Genomic DNA, 23,850 nt, shown 5'->3' with positions numbered 1-23,850 from the left:
TCTGGAACCGCACGACTGCTACGGTCGCAGGTTCGAATCCTGCCTCGGGCATGGATGTGTGTGATGTCCTTAGGTTAGTTAGGTGTAAGTAGTTCTAAGTTCTAGTAGACTGATGACCTCAGAAGTTAAGTCCCCTAGTGCTCAGAGCCATTTTAACCAGTAAAGAAATACCACAGACTGGGCCATACAGGTTGAGGTCAAGTAATATATACTTGCGGATGTGGAGATGCATAGGTAACAGTAGGATTTTTTCCTTTGTTTTCATTGATTCATGCAATTTACATAGGAATATAGGTATTTTTATTGTATTCCCAGTTTTTTCTAAGGAGGAAGGGAGTACATACAAATTATTTCTTCTAGGTGAAGGCGAGAGTGACGCCTATATGAAGTATAGTGGGTGTTATGACTTTGCTCATCATTAGAGCAGAAGGAATTGTCAGTCAACTTTTACAGAATGGAGTTTTGTTCATGCAGTAACCAGATGAAGTCCTCACGAATCACAGGTGGTTGTTGAGACTGACATTCAACATGTGGTAGGTAATGGACAAACTGAGGAGACTGCAAGATATATCTTTAGAAGTACTAAAGGAAATGAAATGGAGCACCATGATAGGGGATATGCGAAATGAATGTTATGAACTTGGGTTCTCCTATGATAAGCTGAGAACAGTTGCGGCAAGCGACAGGTACAGTATCATATACTCTTGTACAGAAGAACAGGGGACAGCTGAATGCCGGTGGGAAACTACTAAAAACAGTGTTAGGTGCAGCAGATAGTGATGATATTTCAAGTTTGAATAGGACAATAGGCCAAGTGCAAGAAGTAGTGAGGCATACAGAAACAGTAATGGATTGGCATATGATGCAAATTATACACTCCTGGAAATTGAAATAAGAACACCGTGAATTCATTGTCCCAGGAAGGGGAAACTTTATTGACACATTCCTGGGGTCAGATACATCACATGATCACACTGACAGAACCACAGGCACATAGACACAGGCAACAGAGCATGCACAATGTCGGCACTAGTACAGTGTATATCCACCTTTCGCAGCAATGCAGGCTGCTATTCTCCCATGGAGACGATCGTAGAGATGCTGGATGTAGTCCTGTGGAACGGCTTGCCATGCCATTTCCACCTGGCGCCTCAGTTGGACCAGCGTTCGTGCTGGACGTGCAGACCGCGTGAGACGACGCTTCATCCAGTCCCAAACATGCTCAATGGGGGACAGATCCGGAGATCTTGCTGGCCAGGGTAGTTGACTTACACCTTCTAGAGCACGTTGGGTGGCACGGGATACATGCGGACGTGCATTGTCCTGTTGGAACAGCAAGTTCCCTTGCCGGTCTAGGAATGGTAGAACGATGGGTTCGATGACGGTTTGGATGTACCGTGCACTATTCAGTGTCCCCTCGACGATCACCAGTGGTGTACGGCCAGTGTAGGAGATCGCTCCCCACACCATGATGCCGGGTGTTGGCCCTGTGTGCCTCGGTCGTATGCAGTCCTGATTGTGGCGCTCACCTGCACGGCGCCAAACACGCATACGACCATCATTGGCACCAAGGCAGAAGCGACTCTCATCGCTGAAGACGACACGTCTCCATTCGTCCCTCCATTCACGCCTGTCGCGACACCACTGGAGGCGGGCTGCACGATGTTGGGGCGTGAGCGGAAGACGGCCTAACGGTGTGCGGGACCGTAGCCCATCTTCATGGAGACGGTTGCGAATGGTCCTCGCCGATACCCCAGGAGCAACAGTGTCCCTAATTTGCTGGGAAGTGGCGGTGCGGTCCCCTACGGCGCTGCGTAGGATCCTACGGTCTTGGCGTGCATCTGTGCGTCGCTGCGGTCCGGTCCCAGGTCGACGGGCACGTGCACCTTCCGCCGACCACTGGCGACAACATCGATGTACTGTGGAGACCTCACGCCCCACGTGTTGAGCAATTCGGCGGTACGTCCACCCGGCCTCCCGCATGCCCACTATACGCCCTCGCTCAAAGTCCGTCAACTGCACATACGGTTCACGTCCACGCTGTCGCGGCATGCTACCAGTGTTAAAGACTGCGATGGAGCTCCGTATGCCACGGCAAACTGGCTGACACTGACGGCGGCGGTGCACAAATGCTGCGCAGCTAGCGCCATTCGACGGCCAACACCGCGGTTCCTGGTGTGTCCGCTGTGCCGTGCGTGTGATCATTGCTTGTACAGCCCTCTCGCAGTGTCCGGAGCAAGTATGGTGGGTCTGACACACCGGTGTCAATGTGTTCTTTTTTCCATTTCCAGGAGTGTATGTATGAAGCAAGGATTGTTAAACATAACTAAAGCAGTGCATAAATTAACAGTGGAATTACAGCAGTATGCTAATGACACAATTATTACCATAAATAAAGATTTAGGTATAATATAGCCTCATCTGAAAACAACAAAGCAGGCACAGCTAGGCTAATGAGAAAATTAGCAAACAATGTAAGTGATTCTAGAATAGAACTAGAGAAAATTCAAGAAGCTATCCACCATAGTGCACATAAACAATGAAGCACTGCAATGCTAGCACCTTACATTTTTTGCAACAGCTATTGCATGTGAAAAAGGATATTTATTACATGTCTTCACATGTTCCATAGTTAATTGTTAAGTTGACAATATTATGAAAAGGAAAGTTGCTACTAACCATATACCAGAGACACTGAGTCGCAGATGGGCACAATAAAAAGACTGTCACAAAATAAACGTTCGGCCACACACACACACACACACACACACACACACACACACACAAAATCACACAAATGCAACTCAGGTGCACATGACTGCAGTCTCTTGCAGCAGTGCATGATGAGAGTGGCAACTGGGTGGGGATAAGGAGGATGGAGGCTGGGGCGGGGAAGGGGAGGGTTAGCAGGGTATTGGTTGGGGACAGTGAAATGCTGCTGAGACCATGCAGGGATGAGGTGAAGAGAGGGTAGGGCAGCTAAGTGTAGTCAGGAGGTTAGACAGAGGGCAGGGGAGAGATGGGAGAGGGGGGCTAGCTGAAAAGGAGAGAAGTAAAAAGACTGGGTGCATTGGTGGAATGAGGGCTGTGTAGTGCTGGAATTGGAACAGGGAAGGGGCTAGAAGGGTGAGGATAAAGACTAACGAAGGTTGAGGCCAGGAGGATTAAGGGAATGTAGGATATATCGCAGGGAGAGTTCCCACTTGCGCAGTTCAGAAAAGCTAGTGTTGGTAGGAAAGATCCATATGGCAAAGGCCTTGAAGCAGTCATTGAAATAAAGGATGTCATGTTGGGCATCATGCTCAGCAACAGGGTGGTTCACTTGTTGCTTGGCCACAGTTTGGAGCTGGCCGTTCATGCAGACAGAAGCTTGTTGGTTGTCATGCCCACATTGAATGCACCACAGTGGTTGCAGCTTAGCTTGTAGATCACGACTGGTTTGACTGGTAGCCCTGCCTTTGACAGGATAGGTGATGTTTGCGACTGGACTGGGGTAGGTGGTGGTGGGAGGATGTATGGGACAGATCTTGCATCTGGGTCTACTACAAGGATATGAGCTATGAGGTAAGGGGTTGAGAGCAGCAGTTGTGTAGGAATGGAGGAGCATATTGCGTAGCTTTGGTGGACGGCGGAATACCATTGTGGGAGGGGAGGGAAGAATAGTTGGCAGGGCATTTCTCATTTCAGGGCACGACGAGCGGTAGTTTTCCTCTTCCTACTCCAGTCTCGTCACGAACATCACTTATCCCATCAAAGGCAGGGCTACGTGTTAAACCATTCATGTTATCTACAAGCTAAACTGCAACCATTGTGCTGCATTCTATGTGGGCATGACAACCAACAAGCTTCTGTCCATATGAGTGGCCACCACCAAACTGTGGCCAAGAAACAAGTGGACCATTCTGTTCCTGAGCATGTTGTCCAACACGACATCCTTCGTTTCAATGACCTCTTCACAGCCTATACCATATGGCTCCTTCCCACCAACACCAGCTTTTTTGAATTGTGCAGATAGGAACCCTTCCTGCAATATATATTATGTTCCCATAACTATCCTGGACTTGACCTTTGTTAGTCATTGTCAGCATCTCTGTTATATGGTGAATAGCAACTTTCCTTTTCATAATATTGTCACATTCCATCATGGATTTTCCATTGTATTAATTAAATTATCACTATTTGTGTTGCACAAGTAGATCACACAGATAACCAGTTGTGTGAAGTACAGTTAACGTTGATAATTAAGGGTGCACCAAAATGTAAGAAGGTAGTTATGAAGCCACAAACAAATTTTCTGTGTGTCGGAAATTGTCGGATTTATTCTGTATACAAGTCACAAATAGTAGTAGTGAACTGTAATAAAAACAAGACTTTTATAGGAATGACAAGAGTAGAATTACAGCTTACTGGTATTTAATCAACGGGACCTTCATCTACCAGCTGCCATCATGGGGACTACAGTAATTACTAATGTGAAACTGACATTGTATTGGACAGAAATTCCCTTCAGGTTATCTATTCAGAGTAATCAGTTTCTAAACTACACACTAGATGCTACAGTACTACTTTGATTAATGAAGAAAAAGAACAAACTGCTGTCGATCAAATATTGAGACATGTTCACTGAGGGTGAAGGCAGAACACAATCGTCATCAATGTAGCAAGCACTAGTATAATCACAGGACTAGCAGTAATTTGTGCAGTTTACCTTTTCCTTGGGAGTGAAATAGTGAAAGCAGACATAAATCCCACACATGAAATCCCTCTAGAATTGGTTGTACCGGAAAGGAGAACAGAAATTGTTAGATAGCATAAGTTGATAAAGAATTCTATAAGTGGAATAAGATTATTATATTAAAGGTTAAGTTGTTTCATAAAAACTCAAGACGAATTTGTTTTAGAGAAGAGGGGTATGTTGTATGCCAACCTCATATGAGGCAGTAAACATTTTTAAAGTTCCAGATTGAAGCTATCTTGCTACATTTCACTATCGAGACTGAGCCAGAGCAAAACACAACATCAGCATTTTTGGCGAGCCTGGCATCAGACTTCAGCAGGATGTAATGGGTCAGAGTAGCGTTACAGGGTCACATCACTCTCATTACGTAACAAAAGGAAGGCTAATGTGTAAGCAACAAATGGTGCCAAGAGCTTTTACAAACCAGTTCTATACTATAACAAACTCTTTAAGCAACCAAAACAGAAGGAAACCCACTGATACCTTCATAATAGCAAGTCCTATGCAATCATGTTGAATGACATCAGATAAACATTAATCACTACTTCGCTTCATAAATACCTCAGCCGTTTAGCTCACAAGGCAGATGGTCAGCTGGATCAGTGGTGTATATGACATTCACAATTGATTCCTTGATTACAGCGAAGTGACGTCTGGCACAAGTCTGTTGTAGATTTCCTGCATACTATGGACAACGATAGACACTACTGGGAGAGATGGCTACCTCGCCATACTCGCCAGTTGCAAAGTTCAGCACCGCAGTCTGCCTCTGTTACAGATGGGGGAGGACATGGAGATCTTTCCTTCCAACCAGGATCAGGATGCCAGCATTCTGGCAGACTGAATATTGCCTACCTCGATGGCAGGTCAATGTCATTGAACTTCACAGCAACTGTCATCGCAGTATGATGGATGATCAGCAAGGGTGGTGAGCAGGAGGGGACAGAGCATCTCCCAAGATGGCATGTGTAAGTTCAATACACATACCGTTGTCACTCAATGTCACAGTGCCGCAGGTACAGCTGGTGCTGGGGCCAGAGCAAAGGGCAAGCCACCAGTGCAACAACCGGCTCGAACAAAGTGTGCGGTGTCAGGTGCCTTGAGCAAGTGGAAGGCTGCTTACAACACAGTTCCTCAGTGGACATTGACAGATGATGCCAACCGTGAATCCAGACGCTATGGAAATAAATGACAACCAGTGACCACAGGTCACTATCATCCTTCCAAGGAAAACTGGCAAGGAGTGAACTGGGAGAGTGCCTCCTGATACAGCACCAACTTGTCTTACACCTTTCCAGTAGTCTATTCTTATAGCACTATTTTCCTGACCACTAATGGTGTGGCAGCAGGGCATCAAGTGCAGTGATATGTCCTTGCATTCATGCACTTTTTGTTTTGTGTGCAAATTTGTACGCACATTATCTTTCCAAACTGGGCTTTGCCAGGTGACGTGCAATATCATTTATTGAAAATTGGTAACATTTTCAATATTTATATGCAAAAAATAACACTATTTCAAACTACCTCTTATAAAGCAGAATTCACTTGTATATTAGCATTGATAGCAATGAGTAAATTTTTCAGGTCCCCAGACATTGCTAGAAACTTTTCAGGCCCATTCCACCCTACAGTTAGCATCTATCCACCACATGAGATAAGCTTTGAGTGTCTTTAACAATGGTCGTTGTGTATGGTGCATGAGGGACATGGCACATCATAAACTGAGGTATGGAAGTGTTGGGATGGCAATATGCAGATACACAGATGGTGGTAGTATCGGTTGTACAATTTATAAAAGGGCAGTGCATTGTCAGAACTGCCATTTGTAGTCAAGTGACTCATGTGAAAAGATTTCCAATGTGATTATGGCCACATGACGGGAATTAATGTGGAGTGGTAGTTGGAGTCTAGACGCGTGGGACATTTGATTTTGGAGTAGGGAATTCAGTATTCTGAAATCCGCAGTGTCAAGTGTGATCCATGATACCAAATTTGAGGCATTACTTCTCATGATGGCCGATGCACTTAACAACTGAAAGCAATGGCGTTTGCATAGAGATGTCAGTGCTAACAGATAAGCAGCAATGTGTAAAATAAGCACAGAAATCAATGTGTGACGTGTGACAGATGTATCCGTTGTGACTGTGCAGCAAAATTTGGCGTTAATCAGCTATGCAAGCAGAGTATGGCTCAGACCACCCAAAGCCATGGACCCAAGTTGTTAACAAGGCACTGTGCAAGCCAGTGTTATCTCCATAATGTGTGGACTATGTCTACATGGAATGAAGTTGATCCACTGGCCCAACTGAAGTGATCGTTCAGTGGAAATGGTTATTTCCAGCTACTTGGAAACCATTTGCATCCATTCATGAACTTCATGATCCCAAACAGCGATGGAATATTTATCGATGACATTGCACCATGTCACTGGGCCAGAGTTTTTCTTTGAAGAAACAATTTAGATTCCATTCTATACTCTTGAGCGGCCTACATGCCTACAGAGCCACACTAATTAATAAAGATGACAATAAATAACATACTGAAAGAGGCATGCAGGCTGGTTCGGAGATATTCCAAAAAGCTAACAACTACAATAAAGTTTAAGTAGTTAGTATCTCTTAATCAAAGGGAGTGGGTTGTCACTTTTGGTGGAGGCTTTGAACAGATGGACAATGAATGGTTCACTGTACTTTGTTCAGCATCATCTGGCAGTGTGGGAAAACTTGCTTCAGTGACATGCTTGTTGGTAAAGGGTTGTCACAATGGTCAGGAATAGAATGATAATAAACCTGGCTGATACTCCTGACACACACTGTGCTTCTCTGCACTATTTAAACCACGCTGCACACAGTATTACAGGTGCTAATACTGGTGGATAAACCGGGTGTCAGTATGAGGTTTTGTGCAGCCGCAGTCAGGGGAAGCCCCTCTAGGGAGCGCAGGTCGGGATGGTGATGTGGAAGATGTGGTAGCACCCCTCTCATTAACCGAACGATGATGAAACATTGACACTGGACACCAGTGAAAAATCTGTTGTCACGCATACTTCAGTGGGGTGCGGCAGCCGATGATGTGGGCCAAGTGGTATTGCTTGAGACAAGCTGCTGAAAGCGTGGTTGGGAAGTGTTGCCTCATTGAAGCGACAGAAGAGACTGCACAAGTGATAGTTTAGCATGTGTGGCGACTGGAAAACATGCCAGTCTCAAGTTCTGCCTCCGATGGAAATAGCCGACGAGGGTGCTAGGGATATGCAGTGCTACCTTGGCTGGCAGGCACATCACTTATCACTGGTTTTCAGTCAGTGCAGCATGTCATCTGCTGCTAGAGGTGGAGTCAAATGAAAGGAGTTGCTACAAAGCTCCCTCCTTCTGAGAGCAAAACACTGATGCCGACTGCACAGAGGGGTGTTTGTAACTAACTGAGGATGCTTGCAGGGGGCCATGCACTGGTTATCACTGCTGTGCCATGCTTATGCTGTGGTTTCTGGTGAGGGGAAGGGTATCGGCAGGTCTTGTGTGCGGCGTTGGGAGCATGTGAAATAGCATCTCTGCTCCAGTGGTGCAGGTGAGAGTGGCATCCACCTGTGGGAGCTGGACAATGTTGGTGTCGGCTGGGGGCTGTGAATAGGGCAGTATGGTTTTGACATTAGGGTCCCAGGCACTGGGGGGATGTGTCAGTTGCATAGTCGGTTGGCAGTGGGCCAGAGGCAGTGTCAGCTGGCGGTGTATTGGACACTGCGTCAGGGGTGGCATTAGCCAGTAGCATGTTGGGGACAGCTTAGGGGACAGTGTTAGCCTGCACTGTATCTAGGTGGTGGTGGTGGTGGTGGTGGTGGTGGTGGTGTGACTGGGCCAATGGTTGGTGGTGCTCTGCTCGTTGGTTGTAGGTGGCTCTAGGATGTAAACTGGCTTGAGCCTGTCTATGGAGACAGTTGTTGTGGCCCTGTTTAGACGTATGGAGACCATCTTGTCCTCATGTTGCAAAACCAAGTGTGGGGTCAAATACTGAGGGTGGAGTGGCGGCTGGTACGCTTCCATGTGAAGCACAATGTATACCTGAAGCAGGACGTGTTTTTATGCTGTGAGGTCACAGTGGATGAATGTATGATGCTCAGCATGCTATTGCCGAAGTGTTGGTCTCAACTGACCATGAAGCCTTCATACTGATGCACGAAACTTGAGAGTCTGCTTTTGGGAGGAAGATGCGTGACTTCCAAAAAATTGCTGGGAATGGCGATGGCTGTCCATATAACTGCTTGCTGGCAGAAGTTCCCAGGTTGGTTCTGCATGCAATCCTTTAATCCTAGAAGTACTGGGGGTAGGGCAGCAGACCATGCTGTTAGCCGCAGGGTCACAGCTGGTGGTATGGTAAAAATTGGAGCCACAGGTGGCTGTCAGAGGCCAGAAGAGGGCCAAGAGGGACTACAAGCAACTCACAGTCACATACTCCCCAGTGAAGTTGTGGATTAGAGCACTAGGACAAAAAGAAGGTGAGCAGTTACCAGATGTTCTGCACGCATCTGGTTTGCATCTGCCACTGGCACCAGTGACCTATAGTGATGTTGCGAGGACATCCAAAGTGGGACACTCAGGTCTGGACAAAGGCTGCAGCCACAGTTTTGGCTGAAATATCTGGGATGAGGGTCGCTTCCGGCCAATGCATAAATCTCTCAATAATTGTCAGCAGGTATCAACACCCATTGGAGGAGGGTAGTGGGCTGACAATGTCGAGGTGTACATGTGTGAACTGGAGTTGTGTATGTTTGTGTGTGTGTGTGTGTGTGTGGGGGGGGGGGGGGGTATGGTTGGAGCTGGATATGGATCTTAGCTGGAGGTTGAGACCAGTGTCAGCATTCTGAAGGGTGTGGGCCAGGTATGGGCAACCCTCTTAAGCAGTAGCGCAGGAGGGACTAAGGCTATCTGTTACAATGGTATTGATGCTGGAAACATGCCAGTTGTCAGTAGCGAGTTGTGAGATACACTCATGTAGTCTAAACTGTCCGTCTGTCATGTGTTCTATGTCTTTTCTGCAAAACCCAGAGGTGAAGGGGCATTGGTATGTAAAGATTGTAAAGACACGTCTCTTGACTGAAGATCGGAAATAGTGGACAGGTTTGTGGACTACAAGCAACTCATGGTCACATACTCCCCAGTGAAGTTGTGGATTAGAGCACTAGGACAAAAAGAAGGTGAGCAGTTACCAGATGTTCTGCACGCATCTGGTTTGCATCTGCCACTTTTGTGAGGGGGCCACTAGAATGAGGCTAAGCCAAAAGGATTGCATTGACGAAGTCTCATTTTGTTTTTTTGGAGCTCCCCATCATGGCCTGGGTCCAAGGGATCACATTTGTTTTTATTACCACGTAGTGTTGTATACTAAGGGGATCGTGGATGGCAGCGACATCCTCAAGATGGCTCCGGAAAAAGTTGACCGAGCCGATGAAATGCCAGAGGCCCCTGAAAGTAGTAGGGTGTGGAAAGTTCGCTACTGCCTGTACTCTATTGGGGAGGGTGCAGGAACCCAAAGTGGAGACTTAAGTGTCCAAGGAATTGGACACTTCACCCTGAAAAGGCATTTTGCCATGTTGAGGATCATTCCAGTTCTGCAGGTGAGAAATTTTCTCATAAGTGTTTTTGGTGTTCAGTAGGGTCCCTGGAGTAGATGAGTATACCATCTGGGTGGGCAAAACATCCCTGTGTGCCAAGAGGATGTTGTCCAAAAATCTCTGCTATGTTTGTGTGGCATTGTGGAGGCCAAACTTCAAGAAATGCTTTCTCAAACAGGCTGAAAAGTGTGATTATGGCTGTTTTATCAATGCCATCTGGGGTGACTGGGATTTGTGTGTAGGCTTTAGTGCAGTCTGTCTTACAGATAGCAGATCCTGAGATGGTGTCATTGTAGGTGCCAAGGAGTGGGATGGGATATAGTGGTCAGGGATGGTGCGGGCATTGAGTTTACAGTAAATGCTGTAAGGATGCCAGGAACTGTCCCCCTTGGGGCAAGGTGAAGAACTGAAACCCAGGGGCTTTTGGAATGGTCAAGTTTGTTAGTGACGAGTAACTTTTCAAACTACTTTAGTGTGATTTTGTGCTTGTGTTGTGTGAGGGGGGGCATGACAGAAAACCTGGGGACCAGGTGTAGTGGCAGTGTAATGCAGAGTGACTTACTGAATGTTCTGGAGGGCAAAGGGCGGCTGGATGAGGAGGGGGAATTCGACAGGGAGCTGAGCTTATAGGCCTGAAATCGTCAGCTGTTTCACAGCAAAACACAGGAGCTGCAATGACTGACTTATTGGAGGTGCTGTCGACTAAACGACACTTTGCTACATTGGCCAGTACACTGTAATGACCGAGGAAGTGTGTGCCCAGAATGGGGTTGGTAATATCTGTGACTATGAAGTTCCATAGGAGTCCACACTGAAGGCCTAAATCGAATGAACAGGTATGCATGCCTTTAGATGTCTAGGTTGTTGGAAATGGTGAGGAGGGTAGAGGGAGGACTGGGATGTAGGAGTCTTCTTTATTTGATGCCACTTCTGCCCTCATTATTGAGATTAAGTAAAGCTAACCACAGTACCACAACTGCTGGCATTGAATGCAGTATGAAGGTGACAAATTCTGGCTGAAGTTACATAATAGTTAGTCTGAAAACATAATAGTTAGTCTGAAAACTGCAATTATAATGCACATAGATCTTGAGAACAGTCGCAGTTCCATGGTCGCATGGTGTAAGATATTTAAGAAATGTTGTTAATTTGTATTGTGATATGCTAAAAAAGTGTGTAAAAGTAGTTTGCTGATGTTGCTGTAATTATTGCACTTAATGGTATCCATGAGTATTAGTCTGTGAAAGTGCCACAGTTCACATTCATGTAACAAGCCTACATGGAAAGGTGTTTCCAGAAATGTGCTCGTTTCTCCAAGAGCATATTAATGGACAATTGAACAGGAAATATAGTATGCTGATGTTGGGGGCTGATTCAGAAGAATACTACATACAGCTGGTTTCTTGGTGCAGTTGCCTTATAATTTGAAATCACATGTGTGACTGGCACATGTTGTAATTATGAGTTTCAGGAGTAATCCAAGTGCATAGGAACTGTTAACTGTATCTTCAGTTTACTGTGAAGAACTTACATTGTCATAGTGTATATCTACACTTACATCCACAATCCTTGTGTGCAGATGTTCCATATTACATAACTTTAGAGGGGCAAATATATGATGTTTATGTAAAGCCATAAGAGAAATTGCATGGAGCTGGACTGGGTGACAATGTATTTGCATTTTTTAATCAGGAGAATCTGTCAAATGGAGCATTATTGAGCAGAACGGGAAGCAGTAGTGCAGAAAATTGGTTTTATGATTACTCTTCCAATGAGTAGCAGGCCTTTTTAATACTTACCTTGCTTTTGTAGATTATTTGCTGCTCTGGTTGCCATCTTGATAATGTCTAGGGTATGATTTTCAGGTCTTGGCTTTGGGATGTTAGTTATTTCCACTTATCACATGGCAATCAACCAACTTCAAGTCCTTCCATTTTGCACTTTTTTTTGCTAAAGACAGTCTTTCACATTATAAGATTATAAATTGTTTCAGATTTTTCTTAAAAATCACAATTTGGAATATAGAAAATGTATATAGCACACATCTAATTCACACTACCATATGCAACTCTAAAAACATTATATATTCTGCCCCAGTTCCAAACGAAGACTTGGTTACTCCGTTTCCAAAACAAGACTTGCCCAATCTACCTTCAAGACAAGACTAATTTCTTTGAAAGTGAATCTAAGACACTTTCTGGTATGAAACACCAGTGATATACTTGTATTTTACAGCATTATTTATAAAGTAAAATAATTTTATGTTACTGAACATAATTTTGAAATGGAATTTTCATAAAGAGTGTGATGCACGTCACATTCCAAAAACGACCTTATACTTTCTTCCTTGTGAATGATTTTATGGAAACTTGTAACAGTTTATCATTCAGTTGATTGCAAAATGTTATTAGAAGACACTATAACCAAATATTGCATAATGCACAATCATTGTCAGTTACAGTCAAATGAAAGAAATGGAATTTATAGGATAATTAACTTCTTTAAATTCAGAGGTTAAATTGGTACTCCAAAGTATTACAGAAAACGTAAAAAGCATGAAATATTTATAAATACTCTTGTATTATCCATTAGTCCCATAGGCTCCCTTTCTGAACATCGGCTTTGTATTTTCAGATAAAACATAGTTGGAAAAAAAGAATGAAATTGCAAATTTTGTCAATCAGGATAGGTATTGTAATAAACCACTGATCAAAGCTCCTTGTAAAATAGGTTTGTTCTATCATGAAACTCAGTGAAGATGAGAATAATTCAGCAATTGCCACTAACAATACTTGATATAGTTTCACATAATGTCATTTGCATAGAATACACTACATCACTCTCTGCAGTATCTGCAACATACAACTCTCACAATTTGTCCCCCCCCCCCCCCCCCCCTATATATGCCTGTGAGCGCGCGCACACATACACACACACACACACACACACACACACACACACACACACACACCTGTAGTGACTTGTGGGCATTCGCTGCAATTACAGTACAGTGGGAATTATGATTCAAATTGTGGACAGATCCGGAACTGATTAATTACAAATCTTTTTCCTTTCTCTCATCTTATTGCAGTCATATTCCGAAGAACTAGATGTATTTATGAATGATGACTCAGTTTACACTGTGTGTTGCTATAAACGTGTAATAAATTGTACAAGTGTTGCTTTAAACATTTAGTGTCTGTAAAATTTTAACAACTTGTATATATATACTTCTGTGAAAGCAGCTAATATTGGAACTGATTGCGCGCAATCTCGCATCATATGAGGATATGCTGAATGAATCAGTTTGTGACACCATGCTGGAAGAACTGAAGAAAGCATACTTCAACGAATTTGTCAAGCCTTCAGCATTGAACAGGTAAGTAGATTACTTTTATTCAATAAAAAAAAGTCTTAGTCTCGGTTTGATAAGCCACTTCTATAATTATAACAGTGTACATGTTTTTCTTTTATGGCATTGCCGTCATTGATGTTGAATTTATGGCGCACTGGAAGCCCAAAATCTCTCCTCTTAAATGAGTATGCCACCTCAACATTCATATTTTTTTATCGTTTCCTTTCAGTAATAATAGACAAGTGATTTGTGTTGATAAATCTCAAATTAATGTAGTCTATAAAGCTATCCTGTACACATATATTATATTATTTTTTGAAAGTTGAGGATAATGTGATACAGTGAATATTAGTATGGCACAGTGAATGGGCATCCCTAGAAATTTATCCAAGTGGAAGAAATGTTATAAAAATTTATATTTTTTATGCAAGTGATACAATGAATTTGGTAATGTGTCTTACCTCAGAAATAAATTCAACTGCAAATACACAAAATGTATTGTATGCCAAAAAGATGATAGTTTAAACTAAGAACTTTTCGTAGGTAGATTAGATTGATACCTAAAAGATTGATACCTAAAAGATTAGCATACTTAATTAGTACATGCAAAGTACTTCTTTTTATATTATCAGTAAGAATATTGGCGCCACCTCTTTATCTGAAATTGCATGCCCATAGGATTAAATCCAGCATAACCAGTGAGTAGGGAAATCAAGGTAGAAAAATGTTCACATTAAATATTTTTGCTCGTTTACTGTTAATGTTATGCCAAAACAGTGTATTGAGGAAGTTTTGGTGGTTACTAAGAAAAATAACCCACAAAAATGGCACTAAAACGTATTGGCATATTAAAACTGTGCTGGACTGGGACTGAAATGCAAAACACCGCCTTTTGCAGGCAACGCCCATACGTCAGATTTTCACAGCGTGATTGATAAATGATGTGCAACCAGGTATTCTACTGAATTGTTCTTTCCATTTTATGCACAATATTTTGATGATCGACCCAGCCTTCTTCTTCAGGTACCATGAGCTTTACTGTCATGTATACTCGCAGAATGTGAAGAAGACAACTGGACTGGTTGTTGAAATATACACTCCTGGAAATTGAAATAAGAACACCGTGAATTCATTGTCCCAGGAAGGGGAAACTTTATTGACACATTCCTGGGGTCAGATACATCACATGATCACACTGACAGAACCACAGGCACGTAGACACAGGCAACAGAGCATGCACAATGTCGGCACTAGTACAGTGTATATCCACCTTTCGCAGCAATGCAGGCTGCTATTCTCCCATGGAGACGATCGTAGAGATGCTGGATGTAGTCCTGTGGAACGGCTTGCCATGCCATTTCCACCTGGCGCCTCAGTTGGACCAGCGTTCGTGCTGGACGTGCAGACCGCGTGAGACGACGCTTCATCCAGTCCCAAACATGCTCAATGGGGGACAGATCCGGAGATCTTGCTGGCCAGGGTAGTTGACTTACACCTTCTAGAGCACGTTGGGTGGCACGGGATACATGCGGACGTGCATTGTCCTGTTGGAACAGCAAGTTCCCTTGCCGGTCTAGGAATGGTAGAACGATGGGTTCGATGACGGTTTGGATGTACCGTGCACTATTCAGTGTCCCCTCGACGATCACCAGTGGTGTACGGCCAGTGTAGGAGATCGCTCCCCACACCATGATGCCGGGTGTTGGCCCTGTGTGCCTCGGTCGTATGCAGTCCTGATTGTGGCACTCACCTGCACGGCGCCAAACACGCATACGACCATCATTGGCACCAAGGCAGAAGCGACTCTCATCGCTGAAGACGACACGTCTCCATTCGTCCCTCCATTCATGCCTGTCGCGACACCACTGGAGGCGGGCTGCACGATGTTGGGGCGTGAGCGGAAGACGGCCAAACGGTGTGCGGGACCGTAGCCCAGCTTCATGGAGACGGTTGCGAATGGTCCTCGCCGATACCCCAGGAGCAACAGTGTCCCTAATTTGCTGGGAAGTGGCGGTGCGGTCCCCTACGGCACTGCATAGGATCCTACGGTCTTGGCGTGCATCCGTGCGTCGCTGCGGTCTGGTCCCAGGTCGACGGGCACGTGCACCTTCCGCCGACCACTGGCGACAACATCGATGTACTGTGGAGACCTCACGCCCCACGTGTTGAGCAATTCGGCGGTACGTCCACCCGGCCTCCCGCATGCCCACTATACGCCCTCGCTCAAAGTCCGTCAACTGCACATACGGTTCACGTCCACGCTGTCGCGGCATGCTACCAGTGTTAATGACTGCGATGGAGCTCCGTATGCCACGGCAAACTGGCTGACACTGACGGCGGCGGTGCACAAATGCTGCGCAGCTAGCGCCATTCGATGGCCAACACCGCGGTTCCTGGTGTGTCCGCTGTGCCGTGCGTGTGATCATTGCTTGTACAGCCCTCTCGCAGTGTCCGGAGCAAGTATGGTGGGTCTGACACACCGGTGTCAATGTGTTCTTTTTTCCATTTCCAGGAGTGTAGTTCATAAACTGAAAACAACGTGACAGAACATCTGGATTCTGTGCGTATGCCCTTACTGGCACAACTCTTGACCTGCCCTCACAGTTACAGTCCTGCCAGTGCCTCTCTTCTACTTTCCAAACTCTAAAGCTCTGAGGATGTACATTGAGTTGTGCCTGGCTTGGTCAGAGTCATGCTTTCTATTTTTTAAAGTTCACTGGTATAATTTATTAATATGTTTTGAAAGCTACATTTTTTGGTTTGTTTGGGTAAAGTATACCCTGAGATGGCTTTTGATAGAATGTGGAAAACCTCTCAAGGCAACTCAAATTGGCCAGTACAGCTCTGGTAGTGGGTGCCAAAATCTGTTCACTAGCATGTTGGAATGATTCCTTTCTGTATCCTAACCTTCGTTATTGAAGCACTTGGAGACTAGCAAGTCAGATATTTAGCTTTTCTGGTATAGTTTAAGCCTTAAATTATTTGAAAGGTGTTGTGTACTTATATAGTTTAATTCTTAAATTCATTTTATTTTTGTAAACACGTCGAAAAAAGTTTTGCATCATCTCGGTTCCGAGAGTTTCGGAACCTGTACAGAAAATTGGAGAAGGAGGAGATTAGTGTTTAACACCCCATCAGAATTTTGGTCATTAGAGACGGAGCATAAGCTCGGATTAGGGAAGGATGGATAAGGAAATCGGCTGTGCCCTTTCAAAGGAACCATCCTGACATTTGCCTGAAGTGATTTAGGAAAATCACAGAAAACCTAAATTGGGATGGCTGGACGTGGGTTTGAACCGTCATCGTCCCAAATGTGAGTCCAGTGTCAGAAAATTGGAATAGAAATAAACATAAACATCACATCACAACACATCTGCCCTTTTTATTGCTCATGAAAACCACATATTGCTTGTTGTACCACCATACAGCGAGACCTTCAGAGGTGGTGGTCCAGATTGCTGTACACACTGGTACCTCTAATACCGAGTTGCATTGATGCATGCCTGTATTCGTTGTGGCATACTATTCACAAGTTTGTCAAGGCAGTGTTGGTCCAGATTGCCCCACTCCTCAACGGCAATTCGGTGTAGATCCCTCAGAGTGGTTGGTAGGTCACATTGCCTATAAATAGCCCTTTTCAATCTATCCCAGGCATGTTCAATAGGATTCATGTCTGGAGAACATGGTAGCTGTTCTAGTCGAGCGATGTCATTATCCTGAAGGAAGTCATTCACAAGATGCGCACAATGGGGGCATGAATTGTTATCCATGAAGACAAATTCCTTGCCAATATGGTGCCAATATGGTTGCACTATGGGTCAGAGGATGGCATTCGCATATTGTACAGCCATTACGGTGCCTTCCATGACCACCAGCAGCATACGTAGGCCCCACATAACGCCACTCCAAAGCAGCAGGGAACCTCCACCTTGCTGCACTCGCTGGACAGTGTGTCTAAGGCATTTAGCCTGGCCAGTTTGCCTCCAAACACATCTCCAAAGATTGTTTGGTTGAAGGCATATGCGACACTCATCGGTGAAGAGAATGTGATGCCCATCCTGAGCAGTCCATTTGGCATGTTGTTTGGCCCATCTGTACCGCGCTGCATGGTGTCATGGTTGCAAATATGGATCTCACCATATACATCGGGAGTGAAGTTGTGCATCATGCAGCTTATTGCGCACAGTTTGAGTCATAACACGATGTCCTGTGGCTGCACAAAAAGCATTATTCAACATGGTGGCATTTCTCTCAGTGTTCCTACGAGCAAAAATCCATATGCAGTGGTCATCCACTGCAGTAGTAGCCCTTGGGCGGCTTGAACAAGGCATGTCTCTCTGTATCTCCTTCATGACCGAACAACATTGCTTTGGTTTACTCTGAGACGCCTGGGCTCTTCCCTTTGTTAAGAGCCCTTCCTGGCACAAAGTAACACGATCGAACCGTGTTATTGACTGTCTAGGCATGGTTGAACTACAGACACATGAGTCGTGTACCTCCTTTCTCGTGGAATAACTGGAACTGATCGGCTGTCGGACACCCTCTGTCTAATAGGTGCTGCTCATGCATGGTTGTTTACATCTTTGGGTGGGTTTAGTGACATATCTGAACAGTCAAAGGGACTGTGTCTGTGATGCAATATCCACAGTCACCATGCTTTCTTCAGGAACCAGGGTGTTGCAAAACTTTTTTTGGTGTGTGTATTTGAGACATGTAGTATTGCATTTTTGTAACGGTATTGCGTACATTCGCGCAGTCTATCATGCAATAGTCATTTGTTTGTTTATTTTGGATTGGTAGTAAGCATTGATCAGCTCAATGGTGAAGCACCAGGAGATTAGCAAGTCACATGTTTAACTTTTTCTGTTTGTTTCAATAGTTTAATTCGTAAGTTAGTAGTAGTAGGGTGGATAGGGTATGCGCATGCTGTATGTGAGCACCGGAGGGGCTGGCCACAATTTGCAAATAACTGAAGATATTAATAGCCCTGGTCAGCCATCTGTAGGTTTCTGCCTAGAATATAACAGCAGCAGAGAAAGTGGCACATCGCATGAGACACCTCAGGTGTCACTTGTCTCGCCCTTGGACCCTTGTCTACCCTTGAGGCATCTTGTAGTGTACTCAACTCAGGGAATCTGCACTCACTGCAGGGTAAATGGCAGGTTGTTACATGGTCGTTATGCTTGAGGTTAGGCATCTGGCCTTGCCTATCTACTTTGTGAATGCACTGGTGGCCACTATTTCAACAGAGATCGATCAGGCACATGGGAGGAGCGATTTGTTAGCTATGAGGAACTCAAGTGTTAGGTGCGTTATGGAGCCTCTTAGGGAAATAGCATCTGGAGCTGGAATGACTTCCAGTATGCACTTGGTGTGTCTGCTGTGGGGTAGGGCATATCAGACGTGTGGAGGAGGTCCTGCCTATGGCAGTCGAGGGTGTGGGGAGCAGAGGGCAAAAGTCTACTAGCTGTTGCTCCTGTTGGCAACAATGACGCTTATTATTGCTTGGGTTCTGAGGCCATCAGCAGTTCTTACAGGAGGCTAGCGGGGGAAGTGCTGAAGACTGCTGATGTCGCTTGTGGGGTGCAAGCATCATACCCAGAACTGATTGTGGTCCTTTGGTTTGGAGCTGAATAGAGGGTGTCAATCAGTGGCTTTCTGCGACCATCAGGTCTGTGACATAATTCCTGAACTTAGTGCCCTCCAGGAAGGTACCGTATTTACTCTAATCTAAGCCGCACTTTTTTTCCGGTTTTTATAATCCAAAAAACCGCCTGCGGCTTAGAATGGAGTGCAAAGTAAGCGGAAGTTATGAAAAATGTTGGTAGGTGCCGCCACAACCAACTTCTGCCGTCGAATATATGTAGCGCTACACAAGCATGCTTTGCAGGCACAAAGATAAATAAATACTGGCGCCAAAATCTCTGCGTCAGTAAATAAATTTAAAAAAAGGTAGAAGACGAGCTTTTTCTTCCTCACCGAGTTTCAAACACTGCTTTTTCATACGTTATCCAACGAAGTAAATAGAAATTCCGCATTGTTCACCTTCGAATGTAGCAGCCTTTCAAATATTCATAGCAAAAAAATTAAATTTCTTTACACAAAAATACCAACAATGCACAAGGCTTTAGGATTGTTGCACGAGTTGATAAACTGGGGCTCATTAAGATTTCTCGTAGCGGCACCTATTGCTTCGTGGAATTTTGTGAAGTGCTTGTTGGTGTTAGTGAACCATAATGAAGCGCTTTCATTATAGTGCCAAATTCAAGAGGGGAGTTATTTCTTTTGCGGAACAAAGTTCTAATCGTGCTGCAGGTCTGCGATACGGGACTAATGAGAAAACGTCCGGCGATGGCGACTGCAGAGAGACAAATTATTTTAATGTTCATGTAGCAGAAAAGCATTTAGTGGGCCAAAGTGTGGCCGATATCATGCACTAGAAGTGATGTTAAATGAATTTGTTAAGTAACAGCATCAGAAATTCCTGCCTGTGAACGCCGAAATTGTAAAAATTAAGGCACCTGAATTTGCTAGAGAGCGAAAAACCGAAAATTTTAATGCTAGTCGCAGCTGGATTGATCTGTTTATGAAGCGCTGGGGGTTTTCACTTCGGAGGCGTACTTCAGTTGCACAGAAGGTGCCAAAAAATTATGAAGAAAAACTTGTTGAATTTCAGAGCTTCATAATTAGGCAGCGCACAGAAAAGCAATACCTCCTTGGTCAGATAGGAAATGCTGACCAGACTCCCGTATATTTTGACGTGCCGTCAAATTATACGGTTGACGCCAAAGGAAAGAAAGACATAAGTGTTCTTAAATCAGGGGCTGAAAAACAGCGGATGTCCGTCTTGCTTGCTTGCACAGCAAAAAAATGGCTCTGAGCACTAAGGGACTTAACTTCTGAGGTCATCATTCCCCTAGAACTTAGAACAACTTAAACCTAACTAACCTAAGGAAATCACACACATCCACGCCCGAGGCAGGATTCGAACCTGCGACCGTTGCGGTCCCGCAGCTCCAGACCGTAGCGCCTAGAACCGCTCGGCCACTCCGGCCGGCACTTGCACAGCAGACGGACATAAATTATCCCCATTTTACTTTTCAAGCGAAAGACGTTACTGAAATCGGAAGTGTTTCCAAAAACTGTAATTGTACGAGCGAACGAAACTGGGTGGTTTTCAGAGGACATGGTGCTGGAATGGATTGGGTTTCGCAGGCCATACAACACCTGCAGTAAAACTAAAATTAGAGGAAAGCAAAACGGACTTGGCAGTAATTCTAAGCGGGATGACGTCAATTCTGAAACCATTTGACATTTGTTTGAATAAACAATTTAAGGACAAGCTTAAACGCATGTAGACTGCCTTTCCAAAAGCGACAGAGTTTGTTGCAAGTGTGCCATTGGATTTATGATGCATGGAAGTGTGTTCCAAATCAGACTGTGCAACAAGCATTTAAAAAATGTTCGATATCCAATGCACTAGATGGTACGGAGGATGATGCTCTGTATGAAGAAATGAGCAACAAAGAATTGAGTGATAGTGATTCAGAATCATGACTGATATTTTAAACATTTCGTATAAGGTGTATTACAATGCTAATAAAATTTTGTTTTAAATTTCAGCTTTTAATTTCTAAGTTATTTTCATTCTTATTTTATAAGTGTCGCTACTCTGCATTGCACAGGATAGCAAAGTGTGGGGAGCTGCATCAAACCAGTCTACGGACTGAAGACAACAACAACAACAACAACAACAACACACTCTGCATTTGAAGTCATTACTAAAAATCTACTACGAAAATCCGGCTGGCAAGACTGTTTGGGATGTATGTCAGTATGGCCAACTCTAAGTTTTGAATTTTTTCCTACCTGTGACAAGAGATGGTTGCTAATAGGAACTATTATGAATCGTGAATCACATGCAGTATTCTCTTCACCATAAGAATAATACGAATGTAAACATTATGCCATGTATTCTTTCGTGTTTGCTGCTATCTCATTTAAATCCTGTTTGCCTAATAAACTACGAAACTAGTGAAACAACAGCAAACGCGGAAGAATATACATATCATGTCATGTTTATAATCGTATTATTCTTATGCTGAATAGTGATACAGTCAGAAATGAAGCACGGTAACTGACTAGATTTTTAAATCTAAGATGACTCTAATTTCTGTGCAGAATGTAATGTACTAAAGAGGCGTCTGCAAAGATTTTCAAACGGAGACAAATTATCGCTAAACTGTCGTTTAGAACATCTTCTACCATACGCAGTCTATTGTTTGGTTCTTGTTGATCATTATCAAAGAAAGCAGCAGTGTAAGTAACAACAAATAGAAGTATCTTGCCATTGTTTCGCTAATGAGACAATTCCTCTTTTTTATTGTAAGCGGCGGTAGCACGCACGAAAGCAAGCCAATGCCGCGAGTGGCGACAGTTCATAAACACTCATTATCAGAATGCAACAAACAAGGCATGACACAGTACAATAATGCATCTTCACCTTAGTGTGATGTAAATACCTATAACAAAGAGAACGACACTTATCAGATCAAAGCAAAATAAGCAATCGATTCTAACCAGACGAAGTTCGTGAAAAAGGAAGGGTACCCATATAAGTCTCATGTTACAATGGACCAACTTTGTTTCGATTTGGAGGTGCGGTCTAAAACTTTCCCCTTGAATTTCGAGTCTCAAATGTCAGGTGCGTCTTAGATTCGGGAAATTTTTTCCCCTTGATTTCAAGTCTCATTTTTCAGGTGCGGCTTAGATTCGAGTAAATATGGTAGTCACGCTCATATTATTCTCAGGACCTAAATCTGGCTAAAACATTAAATAGAAGCCCTTGACAAAAGAAACAAGGCATGACAAGTATATAGAAAAGACAGATAGATGCCATGTGAGGAAGAGTGTTCACTGCTGTTGACATTAATGTTGTGTCTATTTAGGTTAAATTTGTGTCCGACTGTGAAAATGTCTGAACACGAGTAGCAGCGTAGGTGAACTAAGGTCAATTATTGGATGTTTTTACCAGCCATTTCTTTCTCCGTAACAGTTATAGGATCATTCAAGGAAAGTGTCTGGTCCAAATACAGAAATAACCAGTATTGGTTTGAGGCAGCTTTAACCTAAGCTGAAGCTGTTAAGTGTATAGACTGGGATGTCTATGGATTCACTGCAGGTACAAGTAGACTGTCTTCTGAGGTACTATTGAACATGTTTTTGAAAAACAGCCTGGAACAACTTGTTAGCCAACCAACTTGCAATGGAAATATTTTATACTTGTATTTACAATGTGGCCTGACGTTATTGACAGTGTCAGTATAGAGACAGGGATTAGTGCTCATGATGTCATCATAGTGACAATGGTTATTAAAGTTAATAAATCTATCAAGAAGGCCAGGAGAATATTTATGCTCGATGATGATGATGATGATGATGATGATGATGTTTGATTTGTGGGGCACTCAACAGTGCGGGCATCAGTGCCTGTACACATTCCCAATCTATACACACTCCAATCTAGCCACCTTCATGAATGATGATAGAATGATGAGGACAACAGAAACACCCAGTCCCTAGGCAGAGAAAATCCCCAACCCGGGTGGGAATTGAACCCGGGACCCCGTGATCCAGAGGTAGCAACACTAGCCACTAGACCACGAGCTACGGACTTGGTTAGAAGAAGCAGATAAGCAGTTGTTAGCATACCACTTAGACAATGAATGGACATCATTTAGTTCCAGTATGATGGTTGTAAAGGAATTACAGGCAAAGTCTAAACTGGTTGAAAACTGCTCTATGAGATGTATGTGTCAAGTTAGTGGATGAAGGATTGAAAATACTATCTGTGGTTTAAAAATCAAACTCAGAAAATTCTGAGGAGACAGAGATTCTTGCACTCTTAGTTCAAAAAAGAACATGCAGATGTCGACAGGCAAAAGTTAGTAGTTATTTGTGTGCCTATAAGAAGATCAATGTGTGAAGCATACAACTTGCACCATCATACCGTAGCAAAAGCTCTTGGCAAGAACCTGAGAAAATTCTGGTCATATGAAAAGTAAATAAGCCATTTGACAGCTTCTATCCAGTCACTCATTGACCAGTCCGTTGTGGCAATAGAAGACACAAAAGGAAAGCCGAAGCTGTAAA

The 23,850-nt window shown here is 44.0% G+C and overlaps 1 protein-coding gene across 2 annotated transcripts in view; it reads left to right on the top strand.

Moving 5' to 3' along the window:
• LOC126261662 (nardilysin-like) overlaps positions 1-23,850 on the top strand; it is a 392,468-nt gene that overhangs the window by 230,531 nt on the left and 138,087 nt on the right. The window contains exon 14 of one of the 2 annotated variants that reach the window (XM_049958559.1): positions 13,586-13,722. In XM_049958559.1, the coding sequence (XP_049814516.1) occupies positions 13,586-13,722 (137 nt within the window). The remainder of the gene's footprint in view (positions 1-13,585; positions 13,723-23,850) is intronic. The other variant, XM_049958560.1, reaches the window with a different exon arrangement.

Source organism: Schistocerca nitens, chromosome 1 (genome assembly GCF_023898315.1).
Source record: "Schistocerca nitens isolate TAMUIC-IGC-003100 chromosome 1, iqSchNite1.1, whole genome shotgun sequence".
Classification (NCBI taxonomy): Eukaryota; Metazoa; Arthropoda; class Insecta; order Orthoptera; family Acrididae; genus Schistocerca; species Schistocerca nitens.
This window is presented reverse-complemented; position numbering and strand designations above follow the sequence as displayed.